An 18,773-nucleotide genomic window follows, 5' to 3' on the forward strand; every position below is an offset into this window, starting at 1 on the left:
AACTGGTGATTAAATTTAATCCACTCTTTGCATATCAACCCGGTTAGATCTTGCAACACCACAATTGTCGTTGTCACCGGGTTTAGTAGGACATGAATCTCTGTGGTGATAACAATAAACTCTGGTTTGTGTGAATCTGATAAATTAAGGGGAGTTGCCTCAAGTGCACCAAGAGCAGTTGACTATAACACACCAATCTCAAGTCTACCTTTTGAAGACTTGACACAATACAAGTGACCATGATTCCAAGGAAACATCATTAATTCAATTTAGACACCAACCTTAAGTCCACCTTTTGAAGACTTGACACTGGACAGGTGACCATGGTTCCAAGGAAACCTCATAATTTATTTTCAAAAATCATGTGCACTGTTCATCCATTCTTTAGCCATGTAAATGTTTACCCTCTTCATTCATGGAGTTTATATTACACAAGAATGATTTTTTTGACATATGCAACCAGTAGCCATCAAAGCCACAGCTGTTCAACAAGTGATAATTTATTGAGCAATTTCCTATTCATTAAAATGAATTAAACCAATGCGTTGAATAAAATTATTATAACAAACTAGTCTAGTTCAAAGTCATTTCAGCCATTTTCCTAGCAATTGTCTTATGCAAGAATCATAAATTAACAGAACATCAAGAAGATGAAAAGGTCTCATAATTTACTACATTCATTGAGAGGTCTGGCATGCTACTTCCATACTATCCAGTTCATAAAATATTCTCTAACTAGCTGGATAGCTTGATCCGTATGGACAACAAGTAATTAATTAGCTGCATGCTTGCAAAACTTACAAAGCTTGGCGAGTTAAAAAGTTCATATTTCATGTCATATAATACAGTATAAATTACCTACAAATATGCTGAAAAAATACTCTCTTCTTACCACTTCAAATACATCTCCAAATTCACATAAAATATTTATTTGCATCGCATATAAAAAGTTGTGGATTCTATCGGCAGCGCCGACTATAAATAGCCTTATACCCACATGCTAAAACTGATACAACTATGTTAAAATTTCTTAACTCTCTTTTTCTCTGAATAGATTCTACTCATTTGACTTAAATTTGCAACGAATTCAAATAAACGACATTCGCATTTAGGGTCCTGTAAAAATTACAGCTACCTAAGATCCCACTAAAATTTGCATAACTTGGTCGAGATCGTCAAAATTATGTTCGTTTGCTCGCTCAAGCTTTACGCTGTCACTACATCTGCTGGGCAAACTCCGCGCTGCTACACTGGTTGATCCAAGATTCCACACGCTGCAAAACTCGTCAAAATCTATCGGAAACGATCCGTTTGGAACGTCGAAGTCATAGAGCGAAACATCTACGTCTTTAAACTCCAGTTCTTCGGTTAATTCCAATCCCAATAGACTGCCGCAAGTGAATTCTCGAATGATTTCATCCGAGTTGGAGGTGACCGCTCTTTCACGTTCTTCGAACTCCGGGTTATTGTTGTTCGAATCGGCAGCAGAGCGCGTTAAAGGGCTTTGAGTGAGTAGTTCTGATTTTTCTTTGGCGGACACTTCGAGTAGCTTAGACTTTTCCATGTCAAGCTCAAGTTCTTTCACCATTTTGTCGCCCAGAATATTCAGTTCTTGTTCAAAAGTTAGAGAACTTTTTGAAGTTTCACAAGCGTCGCGTGATCGCGTGCCGATGTTAAGACCGGAGCGATTCGTTGGTTCGTGCATGTTGACTACTCTGGCGAATGTTTCCTCGTCGCTAGGTCCGTTCAAATCATTTTTTTCTAAACTCCTGCGTTCTTCTCTAATGTCTTCTTCGATGAGACGAAGCGTATTGGAGATGAGCACGGTTTTAAAGAGGACGGGCTCTGGCCGTGTAAAGCTTTTCTGCAGTTTGCAGATCGAAATATTGAACACTGTTTGTCGTTGAAGACAGCGGCCATGCACCTCATGATCGCCATCAATTTCAGTAAGCTTGCGTTTAACTCCGTGTGCACGTTCTGTTATCATCCTAAAAGAGGAGAAAAATGATTCAGGTGAGAAACATTTAACACGGGGTGAATGAACTATTGCATCGTTTGACATTCTCGTAAGGCTGCAATACCGTAAACCTTAAAGCGCAGTCGTACACACAAAAAACCCGCTAGTCTTGCATAAATCCGTTCCTAATCAAAGTTGAGAAATTCAAAACCGACTGACAAAGGCATGGACGAAATACGAATTGCCGCGAGTGTCCGCCAGATAGTTCGCTTCTTAAAAAGTCGGGAAACTCAATCGTGGAAGTCCGAGGTGGCAACATTGTCGAAGTTTAGCAGGTAGATGAAGTAGTGCTCTAATCAGTTGACAACTTACCGACTGTCAACGGGGATTTCGCAGATTTTAGTCCGTATTCTTGCAGATACTGTTATGCAGAGTGTCACGCCAGTATAAAAGTACGCGGGAAAATTTTGAAACGGCTCAAGCACTGTCTTTTACAAACAATAAAAGAGGATAAAACGGTATTCACGAGAGAAACATCGGCCGGTCAGTATTGCTTGACTTTTTTCCCTGCCTTCCCCAAGTTCAAGCATCGAGACGGCTGACGTCACACGCCTTTTTTGGGCATCAATGACAGGTATCATTCACAGGTATTCCATATTTGGGGGAATGTCATGTAAACAACAATATCAACTTCCTCCTACAGTACAAATCACACTTTCGCTTTCGGAATGAAGATTTGTAGAAAAACAATCCGGGACAAATAAAGATTGAGGAAAGTTTTAAGACCCTCACCGTTACGACTAGTATTAATGAAATAGTACAGGAAAAAAAAACAGGAAAGGGGATAAGAGAAAATCAAACGAAGTTCCACAAACGGAAATCAAGCCTCAAGAAGAGTTGTGGCTTCTCAGATCGATTTGAAAGACTAGCAAATATTGCTTAAGGCTCAGAAACATTTCACAGATTACTAAATTTGACCGTGAAATTTTGTACAGTGCGATATTAAACCATGCAATTCTTATACGTTTAAAATTAATCGAAAACAAACCCACGGAGGTTAGAGTTGTAGGGTGAGTTGGACGACGGCGATTGAACGGCCCACAAGTTCCGTTACGTTGGAACGTGGGCATTCACATTCAGCCTACTTGAACCATGTGGCAATGGTCTTCAGGTGGTACAACAACAAAATTAAACAGTCCTCTTTTCCATATGTATTATATTTGAGTTAGAGACAAATCAGAGTTAGATGATAAACTTTAGGAGACGTGACATCTAACAAAGCAAACAAACAGTTGCCGATCTCAAGAAGCGGGGTTGTGCACGTCTGTTCACTTTGACTTGGGGAACATTATGACTACGTACCACGAGCTTCCTCCAACACTACATTACGAGTTGCATGAAAATTCTGCATGATCAAATTTCCGTGCATTTGGCGGACTGTCCTCGATCGCGGACATAAGTTTTCGCAGAAAAATTACTACGCGAATATAAGATGGCCCAAAAATTACTACCCTTAGTACAATAACATCACTTTAGTGTTGTGTAACATAAAATAATCTTAAGAAAAATTTCTCTACCATGCACAGTCTGCTGTAACTCGACAAGTTATAAAACTTGCCACAAAAATTACGTTATTTTATTTCATAGGTTTTTTTAATCGATTCAATGTGAGCTAAGGTTAATAGCAAGACTGTTTTCAAACAAAATCTCTTTTTCCTCAGAAAGTAGTTTTCAAACCTAACGGACTGTTGACACCCATCTTGAAAAAAGGCTTTAACATGACGACATCAAAACATGTAGGCGAATCAAAACTCAGATTTGATCTTCTTTTTCCAAAGAAATCCCAATCTTTTCACCAATTAAACATTTCGTTAATAACAAAAAGAAAAAAAAGGAAAAACGCTCGTTACACTTAAACATCGCCATCTTACCTCAAACCTGTTAACCGTGATCGGAGAAAAACCGTAATCGTCCGTCCTGAGAGGCCGTTACAAGCTGTGATGAAAAGGGAAAAATACTTGAGTTAATATATGTACCGCCTGCTTCTACACGACCTTGTCTTACGCTAGGTTAACTCTGACTTATATGTAGGGCTGCAGACATTGAAAGCAAAATTACTTGTATGTTCTAGTTTCCAAAATCACCTGATTAATCAGAGATGGGGTTGACGCAACCAGCAGAACGAAATGTGGGTTGAAGTTTTGACTGATTTTATTTCTTCACCTCCTTCACTAGGTTTTTAAGAGGAGCGGTATTAGCTGGTAATTGGTTCCGAACTAAAAACAGGAAATACCTTTGTTTGAAATTTTATTATAATTTTCGGTTATTTGACGTCTCCGAAAGTTCTCTAAAACTGACCCTGCTACAAAAAAATCGAAATCGGATGCAATCTAAACTTAATAGGAAATAAAAATTACAACAGCTTTTATCAGATAAAGTTTGCTTCAAAGAGTTCGCTTCTAAAAGTTCGCTTCGCCCTCATTCAATAGCCAAATGCGTAATGAAGGCTCACTGCTATGTCAGACATACAAAAAGTGTCAATCGTATATCTTAATGTACAGGGCTCCTTTAACACCTGAGGTTGTGCAGGATGAAAGGCTACTTCAGATACCACGTCTGTGTGACCAGTGAGCCGATGACAAAATGTATTTCCTCGAATGTCGTAAAGGTAGGCCTGAAAACGAAAAAAATATTGTACATGTTTTCTATAGTTTACGAATATACGTCGATACTTACGAAAAGTTGGAGTTCAACTAAGGCCCTTATCATAAAAAAAGATAAATGTGACCATAAATTCCGGGAATTCGAAAAATCTTTTTTCTAAGAGAAAGATGTCTTTTTCTTCGTCTTGTCACGAGCGTGGGACAAAGAAAAGATTCTGAGTCCTCATGAGAAATCGAATCTCAGACCTTCGGATTCCGCGCTCTGATGCTCTACCACTGAGACTCCTCGGTGAGCGAGGTCTTTTACGAAGTTCATAGGACACGCGTCCTGCATACTGCTAGGATCAGCAATGTCGATAGCGTAATGTTTGTAAATAGAAATAAGAGAGATGGTAAGTTTTGAGCTCGGTAAAGAAATAGAGAAAGATGTTTTTTTTTCCGTCTTGTCACGATTGTGGGACAAAGAAAAAAATCTTTTTCTTGTTTTAGGGTTACATGAAAGTAATTTCCCAGAGCTTTAGTTTACATGATCTCAATCCTGGGTTTTAACCACAGACAAGCTAATATTACCACGAGATTAGAATCTTAACTCCTAGACATTCTGAAATTGGGATATTGCTATTTTATTTTCCTGGAGTCACACTGGAGTGAGTTTCAAGAACATCCGTTTAAAGAACAAAGTCCCACGCTAAGTTTTGATAAAACTACAGATTAGCTTATATTACAAAAAAACATGTGAACTCAGAAACCAAAATTTGACAACCACAAAAAACGAATTTGAGTAAAATGATTTCAACTAAAAATGCAGAAGTTGCATTTCTCTTTAATTCTTAATGAACCTTTATTTTTTCGACTCGTAGACTAAGTCGCACATTGCTCGATGTAACTGATCTTTTTCATTCCGTATCTATGTACATCAGTCAGCATTGATATTTGCGAAGAAACTCGTCCAAGAAGATAGGTTTCATCTACAAACAGCTGGAGAGAAAAAAACAACGCCCACTCGGATGACTTACTTATTCATTCCTCCGCTGAACACAGGCGTTTATTGATGAAACAAGAAGCAACAGGATGGGAGAGGCTTGTAATATTGGGCGTCGCCTTCTTCCCACGCAATTCTGCCGACTATAAATCATGTTTGGTATTTCACAACTTTGAAAATAACAACGATTTCCCTCGCGGACAATTACAGACATAATAATCCAGTGGCAAAATTTCTAAAAGAAAGCCATTTTTTGCACTGACAGACAAAATACCCCTCATTTCGCAAACATATGATTTGATTTCATTGACGTTTCTAACGCTCCCAAAAAGAAATCTTCAAAACAGATCTAAGAGCTATTTACGTCTAAGTAGTTACATTTGAAGATGTATGTGTTAGGCAGACGATAAGTCAAGTACATAAGATCATGCTTTTGGCGACATGCGTGTATCTCTCAGGTATATAAAAGCAAAACACTTTTTATTTCAATTCATACCGAGCTCAAAATGTTGAAAAACAAAGGGTTTAAGGTACACAATCGTACTGCATACTGGTCAGCTTTGTGTTCATTGAATATTACGGAAGTGTTTCTACTGATAAACAGCCCTACATGTATATGTAGTGTTGTTTTACGATATTTTCACGCATAAACAACATTTCCGACATACGTAATTACTACAAGGGTATCTTGAGGGATTCACGTGCCCTTAAGCTGAAGCACGCGACATGAAAAGCTCGACGGTATACGATTACCATAACATTACGCGGTAATATAGTTTCCCTTAGATATTTTGTAATTTTCTTGGCTGTATCTACTGGCCGGCTGATTTTTGCTAGGTACTCTAAATCAATTGTGACTTTGCCTTTTTTTTCAATTTTTATTTAACTTGAGACGTTTACTTCGAAAATAAATTTTGCGTTGATATTTCTTCGTTCTCTTTCAAAGGGAAAAAACAAAGAAAAATAATAACGACAACAAAGCTGAAAAAAAAATACAATAAAAAAAAAACAACTACGATATACCCTAACAAACCTTGAGTACCATGCTCCAACAATAAAATAAAGTATTTGTCAAGCTAAGCGTGAAATATTTTTCGAATTTTTCTTTTCATGTGACTTAAGCATGCTAATGGGCGAGTTTGTTAGGCGCATTTTAGAGATGGGCGGCTCCTTCTATTTACCGCGCTAGACACTGGATAGAGAGGTTTGGGTTCCAGTCTTGGCCGAGTGAAAGTGTATTTGGGTCTTATGCACGACAGTGCCTCTCTATACTTGGAAGTATAAATGGGTTCAAGCACACAATTATGGAATATAACTGGCACGTTAAAAAAGCTTACCCGAAGTGGACTAAGTAACTGATCAGGGAGAAAGAGTAACTCTCTGGGCCCAGTTCTTCGAAGGCCGATTAGCGCTAACCCACTGTTAAATTTTAATCTAGGTTTCTATACTTCTCTGTTCAAAAGCTGTTTGAGGACAATTTTCTTCATTTATTTTTAGAGCATTCAATCAACAAATTGAGGACAAAAAGATTTAAACTGAATTTTTTTTTTTCAAGCTTTCAGATCTTAAATAAAATTTTACACTAACCCTGGGTTATCTTAACCCAGCTTTGAACAACCCGGCCCTGGTCGCTATGGCGAACCTGACTAAGATGCCTCAGTAATGCACTCTTGGTGTCATTAAAAAAAAGAAAAAAAAAATATATATATATATATATTTTTTTTTTTTAAGAATAAAAAATTCGCAGATTCATACCGATCTGTCCTCAGAACCAGTTGCAATGAATCTTGCGCACGGACTGATAGCCACCCCGATTGGCTGCGATCTGTTCACGTGACCATCATACCGGCGAATGCACCTGTTGGTGCGTAAGTCCCATAATTTTATTCCATCAGTAACCGCAGCTGTTAAGAAGAGGTCGTACGCGTTTGGAGGGTGTGAAACAAACATTGAACCCTAAAATCAAATCCGCATAAAAAAGGGAACAGAGATAAAATAAACTGAGCAACTTATGTAATATACACAGGCATAAAAAGTCAGTGAGTTTTTGTTAAGGACTGCGAGATTCTCGAGTATATAACCGTTCTGGGATTTGCACGGAGATTGTTTGGAAATATTTGGACTATTGAAAGATGATAGTGACATCTGAGGGCTCTCGACATTTCAACTGGGGGGGAGGGAGGGAGGGAAGGTTATATTTTGACACGCTGTTAGATTGTACATGAAGTCTAAAGCGCACTCTCTAAACCTAGCAAACTACTACTCCCAATTTTAACTATTTGTGGCTTGAATTGGGAAGGAGAACAAACATTTTCAGAGCAACCTACCTCATTTTGACATATGGTGTGTGCGGGGCGAGTATGGGAATCCAGGATCACTCGGACCGTACGAGCCGCGTTCATATCAAAGACCTGGATTGACTTATTGGAACCACAGCATAACACTATGTCTGGAGCGTAGGTCAAGGAAACCATTAACTGGAGCGGCTTTGCTTCAATTTGCTTAAGATTTTGAATAAGAAGTAAAGAAAAGCAAAACCAAAAAAGAATCAAATAGTTCCTTGTGTAAGAATTGAGCGATACAGAAAGTGAATTTTTCATGCTGCTGTTTTATTTTGGATAAAGAAAAGAGATAAAAGGTGAAACCCAGCTGAAGAAATAAAAGGCCACAACAACGATCTAGTGTGGTCAAGTCGTGCTTGAATGACGCGTGCTCTCTAAGTGTCGTTCACTAACGAGTGAAAGAGCTCTTTCGACTCGCGAATGGAATTTCTTAGGGGTTTTTACTGAAGTTTTCACATTAATAAAGGATACAGGAGTGAAATCCGTTGATGGCAGAGAAACAGGTAATTTGCTGAGCCCTTTCCTGCTGAAATATTTTCACCAACTTGTATTTATTGTTTGTTTGGTATCTGCATACAAAAATATGTCATTATTTTAGATCCTAAAAAGAAAACATGCAAGACAAAACTTAAATGTGAGTAGCTTTTATATCACAACTCGCTTTCAAACATATATATTCTATACTGTTTTACGCCTATGCTAAATTTGTTACGCCGCTGACCAAACCTTTTGACGTCATCTTTTTGCCCGGTGTCAATGTGGTACTTGTACATGTGAAGGCCGTTGCCACTGGCTAGAAGGACGAATTTGTCGACATAATAAAATTTAGCTTGAGTTATTTCCTTGGAAAACGGAGGATTATCCTGTCGGAGAGGAAAATATTAACATTAGATCATAGAAAAAACGTGATATCATGAGGCTCTATTTCCGCCGGTCTACGCTCCTCCCCAGCGGGTTCGGACGGGGGGGGGGGGGGGGGGTTTGCGCGGGCTCATATTCCCGAACGGCGGCTGGTTGTCGAACCTAGCTCGAAGCTGGTGATGAACATGAAAAAAAACCAATCTCTTGACAAGACTGTTAACATTGACATCAGCACAAAAGGCGGGAGAACTAGGGGTGCCCAAAGGAAGATTACAATGAAAAGGAAACGTTTGAGGTGTGATTGATTTCAGGATGCCGGTCAGATTTATAGTGGAAAGGAACAAGTAAGACACCAAAGACACAGTGCCAAAATATGAAGGTTGATACTTCATGTGCAATTATCATCTACGCCTACCTTAACATTTGTAGAGCTGTTAAGTTCTGAGGAAAAGTTGTGATTAACAGATGAGAATGTCATCACAGGATCCGAGTGGGCGGGGCTCCACAGTCTGACAGTCTTGTCACTTGATGACGTCATCAGCCAGCGGCTGTCATGACTGAAGCTAACACTGGTCACTGATCCGTCATGTCCTGACAACAGAGATAAGACAGAAATGTTGCGAGTCACATTTGTTGGAGATTTTACAAGTTGTTTTGCTTTTGAAAAGGAATTCTACTAGTTAGAGGGCGGGAATAAAACTTTGACTTAACGGTGCAATCGGTCATTTCACATACCTTGTCGATTAGTCAATGAACCAGGTAATAAGTCAATCAACCAACCAAACAATCAATCGATCGATATCTCAGCCCGTGGGTGTGTCACTAACTCAGCGAGTGAGTTAGTCAGTTATAACATTTGTAAGCCCCAGTACAAATTAGAAAATTCACAAGAGTTTCCAGCTTGAAACAAATACAAGGTTTGAAGAGCTGGCGGAAATGGAGACTAATGAATAATAAGATTCATTTGCCATAATTCGCTGACGCTTTATTCCTTGCTTCAGCCGTCCTCCCACAACATCAAGAACAAAACTACTATGGGGTACGAATCGTTTTGGAATAATTCAGTTAGTAACCATTCATTGCCTCTTTTCTAAGCCAGCTACTCATTCAGAGTAGGCGAGAGTTTGAAAAGAATCAGTTTTCTCACCTGTAAACACTCTCTCCTTGCTCGAGGGAGGAGGTCTCATCATATGAACACTCTTGTTAGCCAGACCACATGCGATATGCTTTCCATCGTCTGCAAGTGTAAACAGAGGAAATAAAAGAGACATCCTTTGAAAAACATCTACCGTCCTTTCGACGTCGACGGCACTTTGACTATAGTATGTTTGGTATGTTTTCCGCTCTTCCTGTAGTAGATTCTATTTTTCCCAGCGCTTCACACTTGATACAATTTTTGTCGCACTTCTTTCATTTGTTTTCCAGCGCTTTCTGTTGGTTAGATGTCTTGACTGCGCATAGGTAGTTATTTTTGTGATCTTCTTACTTAAAACCTTGAACACTCCTTTTCACAAGCGTACCTGAAAACACGATGCAGTTTATGGGGGCTGGTTTCTCAGTAAGCCACAGTTTATGCTCCAAGTTGGTGGGTGCTTCACTATCCATTGGGTATTCCTTTAATGACGCCCTTAGAAAGAAATTAATTGAACTATTTGAAACTTCAGAGGCTACAAATCCTCCCGGCGAGTGCTGCTTGTTCCCTATTCGATGATTCAATATGTTGTTAATGATGAAATTTCTTGCACAATTCAGACAACTAGTGCTTTGATTTTTTCTCAGGAGAGCGAAAGCAGCGTTAAATTGATGGGGCGAGAATCAGAACGTTTGCAGATCATTTTACTCAACTTGTTCAACGAGAAAAAACAAAACAAAAACAATCCGGAGGTTGATTATCTTCTCGAGGGAGGCACACCCTACCTGATTTCGATCTATCTCCACAGCTCTTGCTTCGTACTGAGAGATATAACAAACGGCTACCAATCTATTCATTATTTGTATAATTCTTCACTCACCCAGTGCTCAGAGAAGTGGAAGCCACTTTTTTCGACGGGAATGCAGATGGTTTTGGCTTTGAAGCGCTTGTGTTCGGTGAAAACATTTTGGACCTGATAAAAAGAAGATCAATAATGCAGGCTGAATATGAATTCAAATTATGGCCTCAGCGCAATATCATGGTTCAACCAAAATCCTCTACCCCTTCCTAATTGAACACTTTTTGAGATAGAAAATGATCGCAGGGTTTTTTGCCTTTAGGAGACGTTTATTTTGCGCCGTAGCTCTGACTGACTCCTTAAATGGTTGCATCATTTGCAACAACAATAGCAAGTCAGCCTTTAGGCAGAACAGTAATTGAAAATCCTAGTACACTGCTTTCATTACAAAAGCCCTGTGAAACGAGAGCATTGAGCGTCGTCGGAATTTCAAAACTCTTGGGAGTTACCGTCTGTTTCGGAAAGAAAGAAGACCAGCTGATGAGGAAGACATAAGGAACGAAAGAAATTCACCTTGGTGCTGAAGATGAATAACCAGATGATTTCACTTTTGGATGGAATGTTAGAGGCTGATCAAGAACTCTTGTTTTCACATCTAGAAAATAAAAAACAAAAGGATGAAAAAATATACAGCAGGTAACTTTGAACAGGTGAGACTCGCTCTCTGCGGCAGAAAGGTCAAAATGGTCACAACTAAACTTGCTCATCAAAATGCTTGTCGTCATCAGTGTAAGATGAAAGGAACGAGAAAGAAAAAAAGTACATACTAGGAAATTGATTTTACCCTACGATTAATGAGGTCAATTATGGACTCAACTAACCTTTGGTAGAAGATTTTTGTTTCTGCCGCAGTTTGGTTGCTGTTTTTGGAACAAGTTCTGCTTTTAAAGGCGAATTACTACACAGCGGAGCACTGCAAACAAAACGCAGAGGTAAAATTTTCTTCCCAATTCACGATAAGTCAGTTTTTCAGATGTACATCGTAAACAAAGTTGCGGTTGTTTCTCTTTTTGACAGGACAGTGACAAACAAACTCACAACCACATCAGCCGCATTTACGGGTCATGTGTGTTAGCTTTGAGTTTTAATTGGTCCGTCTTGATATGTACATGAAGTTTGATTGGTCGCTAAGCTTGTTTTCGTTCAACTGTAAGGGGAAATTAGATTTTGACACTCTTGTTGCCATAGTAATCATACTTAGAGAGGACAGTGACGGTGCTGGTTGCCATCTCGGCGCCTCCCATGAGTGACGTCACTTCAGCCTGGTCACTATGGGAACTTAAACCTACAGACTGTGACAGTCTTTGAGGCAAGTCCTACAAGGAGAGAATGCAAAAGGATAGCGGTTAAAAATATTCGTGCGGCGTTTCTTTCGAATGGGGCGTTATTCTACAAGGAGAAACAAAAGGTAGCATCCTCTTTTCTGACGTTCAATGGAATATTCTGATGGCGGAAAAATAGGGAGTCGTGTACATATTGTGGTTCAATTTTATCCTTGGTTCAAATTCTATTTTCCTTTGTCTCAAACTCATTATCATACATTACAATACCCAAAAACAGAAGAAAATAAAATTTGAACCAAGGATAAAAATGAACCACAACATATACACGAATAAGGAACATAAATTTAAGGTTTTAAAAAAAAGTACAGTAGAACCGTAATTTGATGAGGATTGACGGAATTGGTAAATGTGTTCATTATATCGGAGTCCTTTTCCCAACATTTAACAAAATTATTAAAGAAATTCTGACACTTCATGAAACGCTCCTTCCTAAAGCTCAATTTTATCACATTTCTCGTTTGTTTGTTTCTTTCCTCGGTTGTTTCAATTAAATCCGAGACCATGTAGGTTAGTGGGTTGTATGAAACACGTTTACAATTAACACCTCCGCGCACCTCTGCTAGTTGTTCAACCGTAAACAAGGACTTAAACAAACAAAATGGACAAAAACGCTGTTAAGAGAACACTGTTAACCTCATGGACATTCTCTGTCTCCGTGTTAGTTTTCGGCTTCCTGATTTTGACAACATTCACTGTATTTTGAAACAAGCTGCCAATTAAACAAATCATCTGAAACAAGAAGAGAAAAGTAAATATCTGAAAGTCTGCCTTGAAAGAATAAACATAAAACTGGTGGCACCTGTATGACAGAGAAGAGATTAATTGATAGCTAATTGATAGCTTCACATTAGAACTGATGGAGGCTCTACATTCTGAGGCAAATTGTCCAACATTTATTTATCATTTGTCTTTCGATTATTTCCCAGTTTTGTACTCACATTGCCATCAGGCCTCTCCGCAAACGCAAATGAACCAGGAGTCGAGATGTGATATTGAACATCATCTAACTCGCTACTGGACAAAATAGGCTCTGCAATATTAATCACAAATTGAATAATTCATTAATGTTAGTTTTGAACTGAAACTTGTGAGGCTGTCTAAAAACGTCATCCCCTGCACTTAATGTGCCATAAAAGTTTCCATGTATCTGTAAGAAGACTGACAACATCCTTGATGTCGGAAAACTGACATACTTCTACAGCCCTCTAACTATTTCTGGACTCAATGACATTTTTTTATGATTTTATAATTGCTATACTTTCAAAGAAGTTGTACGTAATGTTATCCAATTGTCTGACATCATGGGCAGCAGCCTAAGACAAGACCAAAGCCCTACAAAATTTCTAGAAATGTCCTTTACAGTTAGTTGGCACAAGCAAGCCTCTTTGCAAGATCATCAGTTTCTACTGTGGCTGTAATCCACTTATTCAATGCATAAGTAGACAAATTATCTTATGCAGTACAAACCTCATGGAACAATTAAAACAAACTGTGAGACAAAAAAGTTTTAAGCTGCTCTTGCAATAAGAATTTTAATTCAAAGCATGTATGCAGGAGGTGGAGCGTGGGGGGAGGGTCCCTCACCCTGTCCTTCTCCCCCAAAGTTCAGAGTTTTTGTTTGGGGGGGGAGGGGAGGAGGGGGGCATAAGCCCCTGCTCTTCCTCCAATAGTTATTATGACATGATTCTTCAGGTTGTTGGGATGTCACTCACTTACACATGATAAGACCACACAATTGACCATTACTCCTGAGTTCAAGCCATTAACCCTTTACCCTAACATAAGTATGCACATTCTCCTTGCTTTTCTCCAGACATTTCCAAAGAGGCTGACAAGGAGAACTTGTTTTTAAAACAATCGAGAGCTGCTTTAGTTAGTGATCAACTCCTCTCTTCTCATGACTTTCAAGTTTGATTCAGGGGTGATACCATAACAAGAAATTAGATGCTAGTCACTTTAGGGGCTAAAGGGTTTATTGTGTATTGAGTAAAAGACTACCTTGAAAGTCCAGAACATACAGTGGCTCCCTGCTGTCACTGTTCAACAATACAATGGCAGCTGTTGTTGCTATGGCCACAATGGAGGACACATGAAACACATCCCTTTAACAAGAAAACAAACAAAAGATGTCTGGTGCTTGAACATAAATTATTTAATAAGCTCAGTTATGCATGCATTCTAATTGGTTCTCACTTATGATCTATTGGAGGACACACGTATAGATGACATCATCATTAAAACTTTTAAAATTCTTTATTATATAAAACAAATAGATTCCAAGTTGCTGTGCATCTGTTCAGTAACAGATCACAGAGGACGTCAAAATGTGGTAAGAACATCAGTGACACACTCGGCTGCGCCTAGTGTGCCACTTTTTCGTTCTTACCATATTTTGACATCATCTGTGATCTATTACTGAACAGACGCACGGCAGCTTGGAATCTATTTGTTAAATGGAGTAGAGAATAATTTAGTTTCTAAAACCCTTTCAGTCTCAGAATTGGCCCTCTAAGGTGAACTGATCAACAGACTCAATTTTCATACATTTAATGAATTCTTCTCTAAATAAATAATGCAAAATAGTTAATACATAATACTGGCCAAGTGGAGAAAGAGATACACTGTAACTTGACTGCAAGTTTAAGAACCCTAATTTAAACAATATCAATAATTATATGACATAAAATACTAGCCAGCCTGGATTCCAAACTTCTTGATTTGAAGTCTACAACTGTGTGGTGAAGTAGATTTTTGTTGGCTCACATATTAATCTTTGTTCTTACTTTATGGCTGATCCAGTGTGTGAGCCAAAAAGGACCCTGTGTGCTCCTGCATCCCTATGCCTAGCACTTTGTTGAAGAGGGTTTGTTATGAAGCAGACAGCAAGTACAGCCATTCCTGGTTCCAAAACAACTTCATTTCCTTCATCTGGGGTACTTTTACTTTGCCAGGTTGGCTGACTGTTTATAAACGAAGGCCCATTCTTTGATGTTTCTGCTATAGTTTCTTTTTGACTCCAATATTTTTGCATCAGCTGATTAACATCCAGTTCATACAAGCATCGGTAACCACCATTGTAAGTTAGGTCATACAAGTGAAGCTTTAAAAGTCAAAAAAAATTCACACAAGTCAGTATTTCTCTATGTGAAAGTGATAATTGGTTGCAGGCTCATAATTCTGTGACTTGTTACCTTCCCATCAGCAGAACCAATTGCCATCTGTTCTTGAACAGAATCCATAGCAAGTGAAAGGAATGGATGAGCTGAAAATAAGGTATTCATAAGTTAGATTACAAATCCTAAACTCAAAGCAAACTTGCAACTATAATTGAACAATTTTCTGCCTTTACATGCCGGAAAAAACTGATCATGAAATTTATTCTGAACTGAAGGGGATAAATGCTAGGGAAATTTCTTACTAATCTACTGTGTTTCTAGTTTATTCATTAAAAAAAATCTGAATAACTTGCAAGGAGTATACTCTAAGGATAAAAAAAGAACTGATTCCAAGGGTAATTTGAATGTTTCCTTGCTCTATTCAAGCAAATATATTTTAACCCTACCTGACAAAATGGCTGACTGGTACACCAAACATGACTGCTCAATGTTCCACACCTTGAGTCATAAATTTGATGCAGGCAAAGTGTAAGCAAACTGTTAATTAGGTTTTGTAAAATCTTTAATTTTAGGCCAAGAATCATAACTATAAGCCTAGCAAGTATGCAGTTAATGCACTTTAATTTTCTGAGAGTTGTCTAAATTTTTGTAAGAGTAAGTTTGAAACTGGGAAAAGACAGGAAAAGAAAAAGAAATTGTTTTCTTTTTCTCACTATTCTCTCTTCCCTAAGATGATTCGTACAAAGCTAAATTAAGGATCATCCACTATCCAGAGCTATTGTGTAAATGACAAAGCTACAACTACAGTGGCGTTTGTAGTATTTCAAACTTCCACAGGATCTGAAATGTCTCAGCCAACTGATAATAATTTAACCCTTCCACTCCTAAGAGTGATTACACAATATCAGTAGTTCAGGTGGTGAGTTAAAAAAAACATTTCTGAAAGATAGTTATTATGATAAAATGTTGTTCTACCTTAAGCGCAATTAATGATAACTGTTGGGATTGAAAGGACAGTGATAAATGTTTAGCTTGTACATTATCTTTTAATGTACTGAATTCCTGTCAGGGTTTATTCGTTAGATAATTGCATGCATGTTGGTATTATCATAATGATAATTGTCATTGTGAAAAGTCTTAAATCATTTCTCCTGCTAAAAAAATGTTCAGTGCTCAATGTAACAACTTTCCCTGATTACTTCCTGCTGCAATGCTTTGTCTAAGAAAAATATAAGTTTACTAAAGTATATAATACACTGGCATGTACATTGAACATACCTTAAAAGTTCTGTCTTCACTTATAGACACAATGATTGACTCATTTTTAGGAGGAAACTCTGCACATGTTACAATGCTGGTGTGGCCCTCCAACAAAGTGTCCAGTTTGCTAGTCTAATAATATGAAAAATAAGAAAGGTATCAAATATATTTCTGAACTGACAAAAAAATACAAGTTTGTATTATAAATACTGCAAGTCTGAAATGACATACCTGGATGTTAATGACCCATATTTCTTTCCCAATACATGCCGTAATCAACCTGTCAGTCATGCTAAAGCTAAGATGTTGGACATGTCCCAGGTCTTTACCAACTGGTATCCCACTGCTATGATCACTAGCTGTAACATAAAGATGTTCAATATTGACGTCTATTGATTAGAACTAACCAGGGAGGCCATTCAATGGATCATTTTCTCGACACTGTAATTTAATTTTCAAACTTATGCTTCATTCAATTTGAAGCATTGACATATCCCCTTCCTGGTAATTTCCCCATCATTTGAACTTTTAATATGCAGATTTGGTTCATTCAAATTCCCTTCCTGGCAACAAAAAATTGTATTCAAGTACACCTCCCAATTTTTTTGCAGAAGGTAAAATCAATGACCATCACTTTCTACACATCGACCAAGCTTTATAACTTAGCAAAATGAATGACGGGGGTCATTTTCTAAAGAAACCGTGGTGCTGTGTCAGTGGGAGAGTATAAAAAGGTGATTAAGTTTCATCAATTGAGTTGATAACATGAATTGGCAACTGTAAAGAGTTACAAAGCTGATATTTTGAGTGTTTAAGCCCTTTGTCAGAGAGTTAACCTTTTGTCATTCACTCTGAAAAAGGGCTAACACTCAAAACATCAGACCTTTTCTTTTGAGCTATTTACTAGCACAAATGAAATATTTACCCCAAATTCCAGGGTATATTTAAATATTTACCCTAACCACCAAATTTAAAGATACAACATTTGTATTCTGCTAGAAAGACTTAACACTTCTGATGCAAATTCCCCACCCCACCATAGGCAAGATTCACATTCCATTCCCCACTCCCCTGCACATATGATGGCCTATACCCATGGGCTGCTCAGGGAAGGGGGGGAGTGTTAAGTTGAAGCTTCAAATTGTTTGACACATTAACATAAAATTTTGTCATGCATGGAGTGTCTGCCTCATTCCCATAGTTTATTCTAGATGTTTTGCATATAATTTGTACATCAGCACTGTTCTCTAAAAACACTGGCTGCAAACTTTTTCAGTCAATTCTCATTTCTGAAGCACAGTGCCTACTTCAGACAAAGCATTAGAAATTCTTCTCTTGATCCAAATTAAATTGCACATGTACCCTTGTTGCCCTAGTGTTTTTTTTGTTTAGCAACCATAAACTATCCGGCAAATATTGCATTAGTATATCATACTTATATTGTCAATAGCCAAAAGCTTGTCAATGTTCCAGATGTAGATAAAGTCTTCTGATGCAGTGCAGAGAAGAAGAGGTCTGTCCTTTTGTCCAAAACAAGTGGCACTTATTATTCCACTGTGGCCAGAGAGCTGTAAAGGCTGAAAATAAAACTTAAAATGAATAGTGTATAACTCTTTGTAAATTCAGAAAACAGTTTTATGGTATAAAAAAAATCCTCATGACGTTAGTAGTGTTGTTGCTATAGCAGCTGCTTTCGCCAATCGTTTTTCTGAATGGCTGAGAGGATCTAAAGATCAAACGACTACTGAGTCATGTTCAATGAAATAAATAGCTCTGAAAAAAATCTGTCATGCTTCAAAGATAAGAAAATATACTAGAAAGTAGCTGTTCATTTAACACCCTACAGCGTCCCATATAAGAAGACATGATTCGATAATATTCTGATAAGTAAAAATGCTTAATCGTGAATTTATTTTAACATCAACGTGAAAACCAAGTGATCTTATTACTTCTTATTAAAAAAAAACCAAATCAAATTCAGTATCTCAAAATCAAGGGCAAAATAACTTCCATCAAATTTTAATTGTTACAGTTAACTTAGTTAGTAACTATAGGTAACAAATCTAACTCCATCTTTAATTGGCTTTACCTTCCTCGAGATATCTCCAAGCCACCAAACTCCTACAATAGTCTTTGTTAAGGGCAATGCGACGAATTCGCTTGTACAAGTCATCTGCAGTTGTCCTGGAGAAGAAGAAACACGAAGCAAACCTTCATGACTTGCCGCCATTTTGTTCAAATCTTGTTTTGGGCATACA

The 18,773-nt window shown here is 38.0% G+C and overlaps 2 protein-coding genes across 2 annotated transcripts; both read right to left on the bottom strand.

Annotated features, from left to right (window-relative positions):
- Positions 1 to 1,135: 1,135 nt before the first annotated feature.
- On the bottom strand, positions 1,136 to 1,987 carry LOC131781125 (SERTA domain-containing protein 2-like). The gene has a single exon (XM_059097777.2). The coding sequence runs from the start codon at positions 1,985 to 1,987 to the stop codon at positions 1,136 to 1,138; it is 852 nt and encodes a 283-aa protein (XP_058953760.2).
- LOC131781124 (WD repeat-containing protein 27) lies at positions 1,849 to 18,745 on the bottom strand. The gene is made up of 24 exons (XM_059097776.2): positions 18,605 to 18,745; positions 17,951 to 18,092; positions 16,747 to 16,874; positions 16,534 to 16,647; positions 15,702 to 15,753; positions 15,331 to 15,401; positions 14,923 to 15,239; positions 14,138 to 14,241; positions 13,078 to 13,169; positions 12,773 to 12,868; positions 11,994 to 12,112; positions 11,618 to 11,709; positions 11,310 to 11,391; positions 10,818 to 10,910; positions 10,326 to 10,432; positions 9,953 to 10,042; positions 9,221 to 9,396; positions 8,671 to 8,807; positions 8,416 to 8,513; positions 7,930 to 8,051; positions 7,358 to 7,558; positions 4,533 to 4,631; positions 3,889 to 3,952; positions 1,849 to 1,988 (listed from the first exon to the last, which is right to left on the bottom strand). Exons 1-23 carry the CDS (start codon positions 18,743 to 18,745, stop codon positions 3,899 to 3,901), a joined length of 2,727 nt encoding a protein of 908 aa, XP_058953759.2. The 3' UTR covers positions 1,849 to 1,988; positions 3,889 to 3,898.
- Between the last annotated feature and the right edge of the window lie 28 nt (positions 18,746 to 18,773).

Source organism: Pocillopora verrucosa, chromosome 7 (genome assembly GCF_036669915.1).
Source record: "Pocillopora verrucosa isolate sample1 chromosome 7, ASM3666991v2, whole genome shotgun sequence".
Classification (NCBI taxonomy): domain Eukaryota; kingdom Metazoa; phylum Cnidaria; class Anthozoa; order Scleractinia; family Pocilloporidae; genus Pocillopora; species Pocillopora verrucosa.

Bases quoted from the DNA above. Each gene is read 5' to 3' on its own strand.
- LOC131781124 (XM_059097776.2), bottom strand. From the start codon at position 18,745: ATGGCGGCAAGTCATGAAGGTTTGCTTCGTGTTTCTTCTTCTCCAGGA. The intron at 12,113-12,772 runs GTTAACAGTGTT...CTCTCCTTGTAG, and splicing joins AGACAGAGAATGTCCATGAG to GACTTGCCTCAAAGACTGTC. The intron at 3,953-4,532 runs GTGTTAAAGGAG...TTTTCATCACAG, and splicing joins TTCATCCTGCACAACCTCAG to CTTGTAACGGCCTCTCAGGA.
- LOC131781125 (XM_059097777.2), bottom strand. From the start codon at position 1,987: ATGATAACAGAACGTGCACACGGAGTTAAACGCAAGCTTACTGAAATT.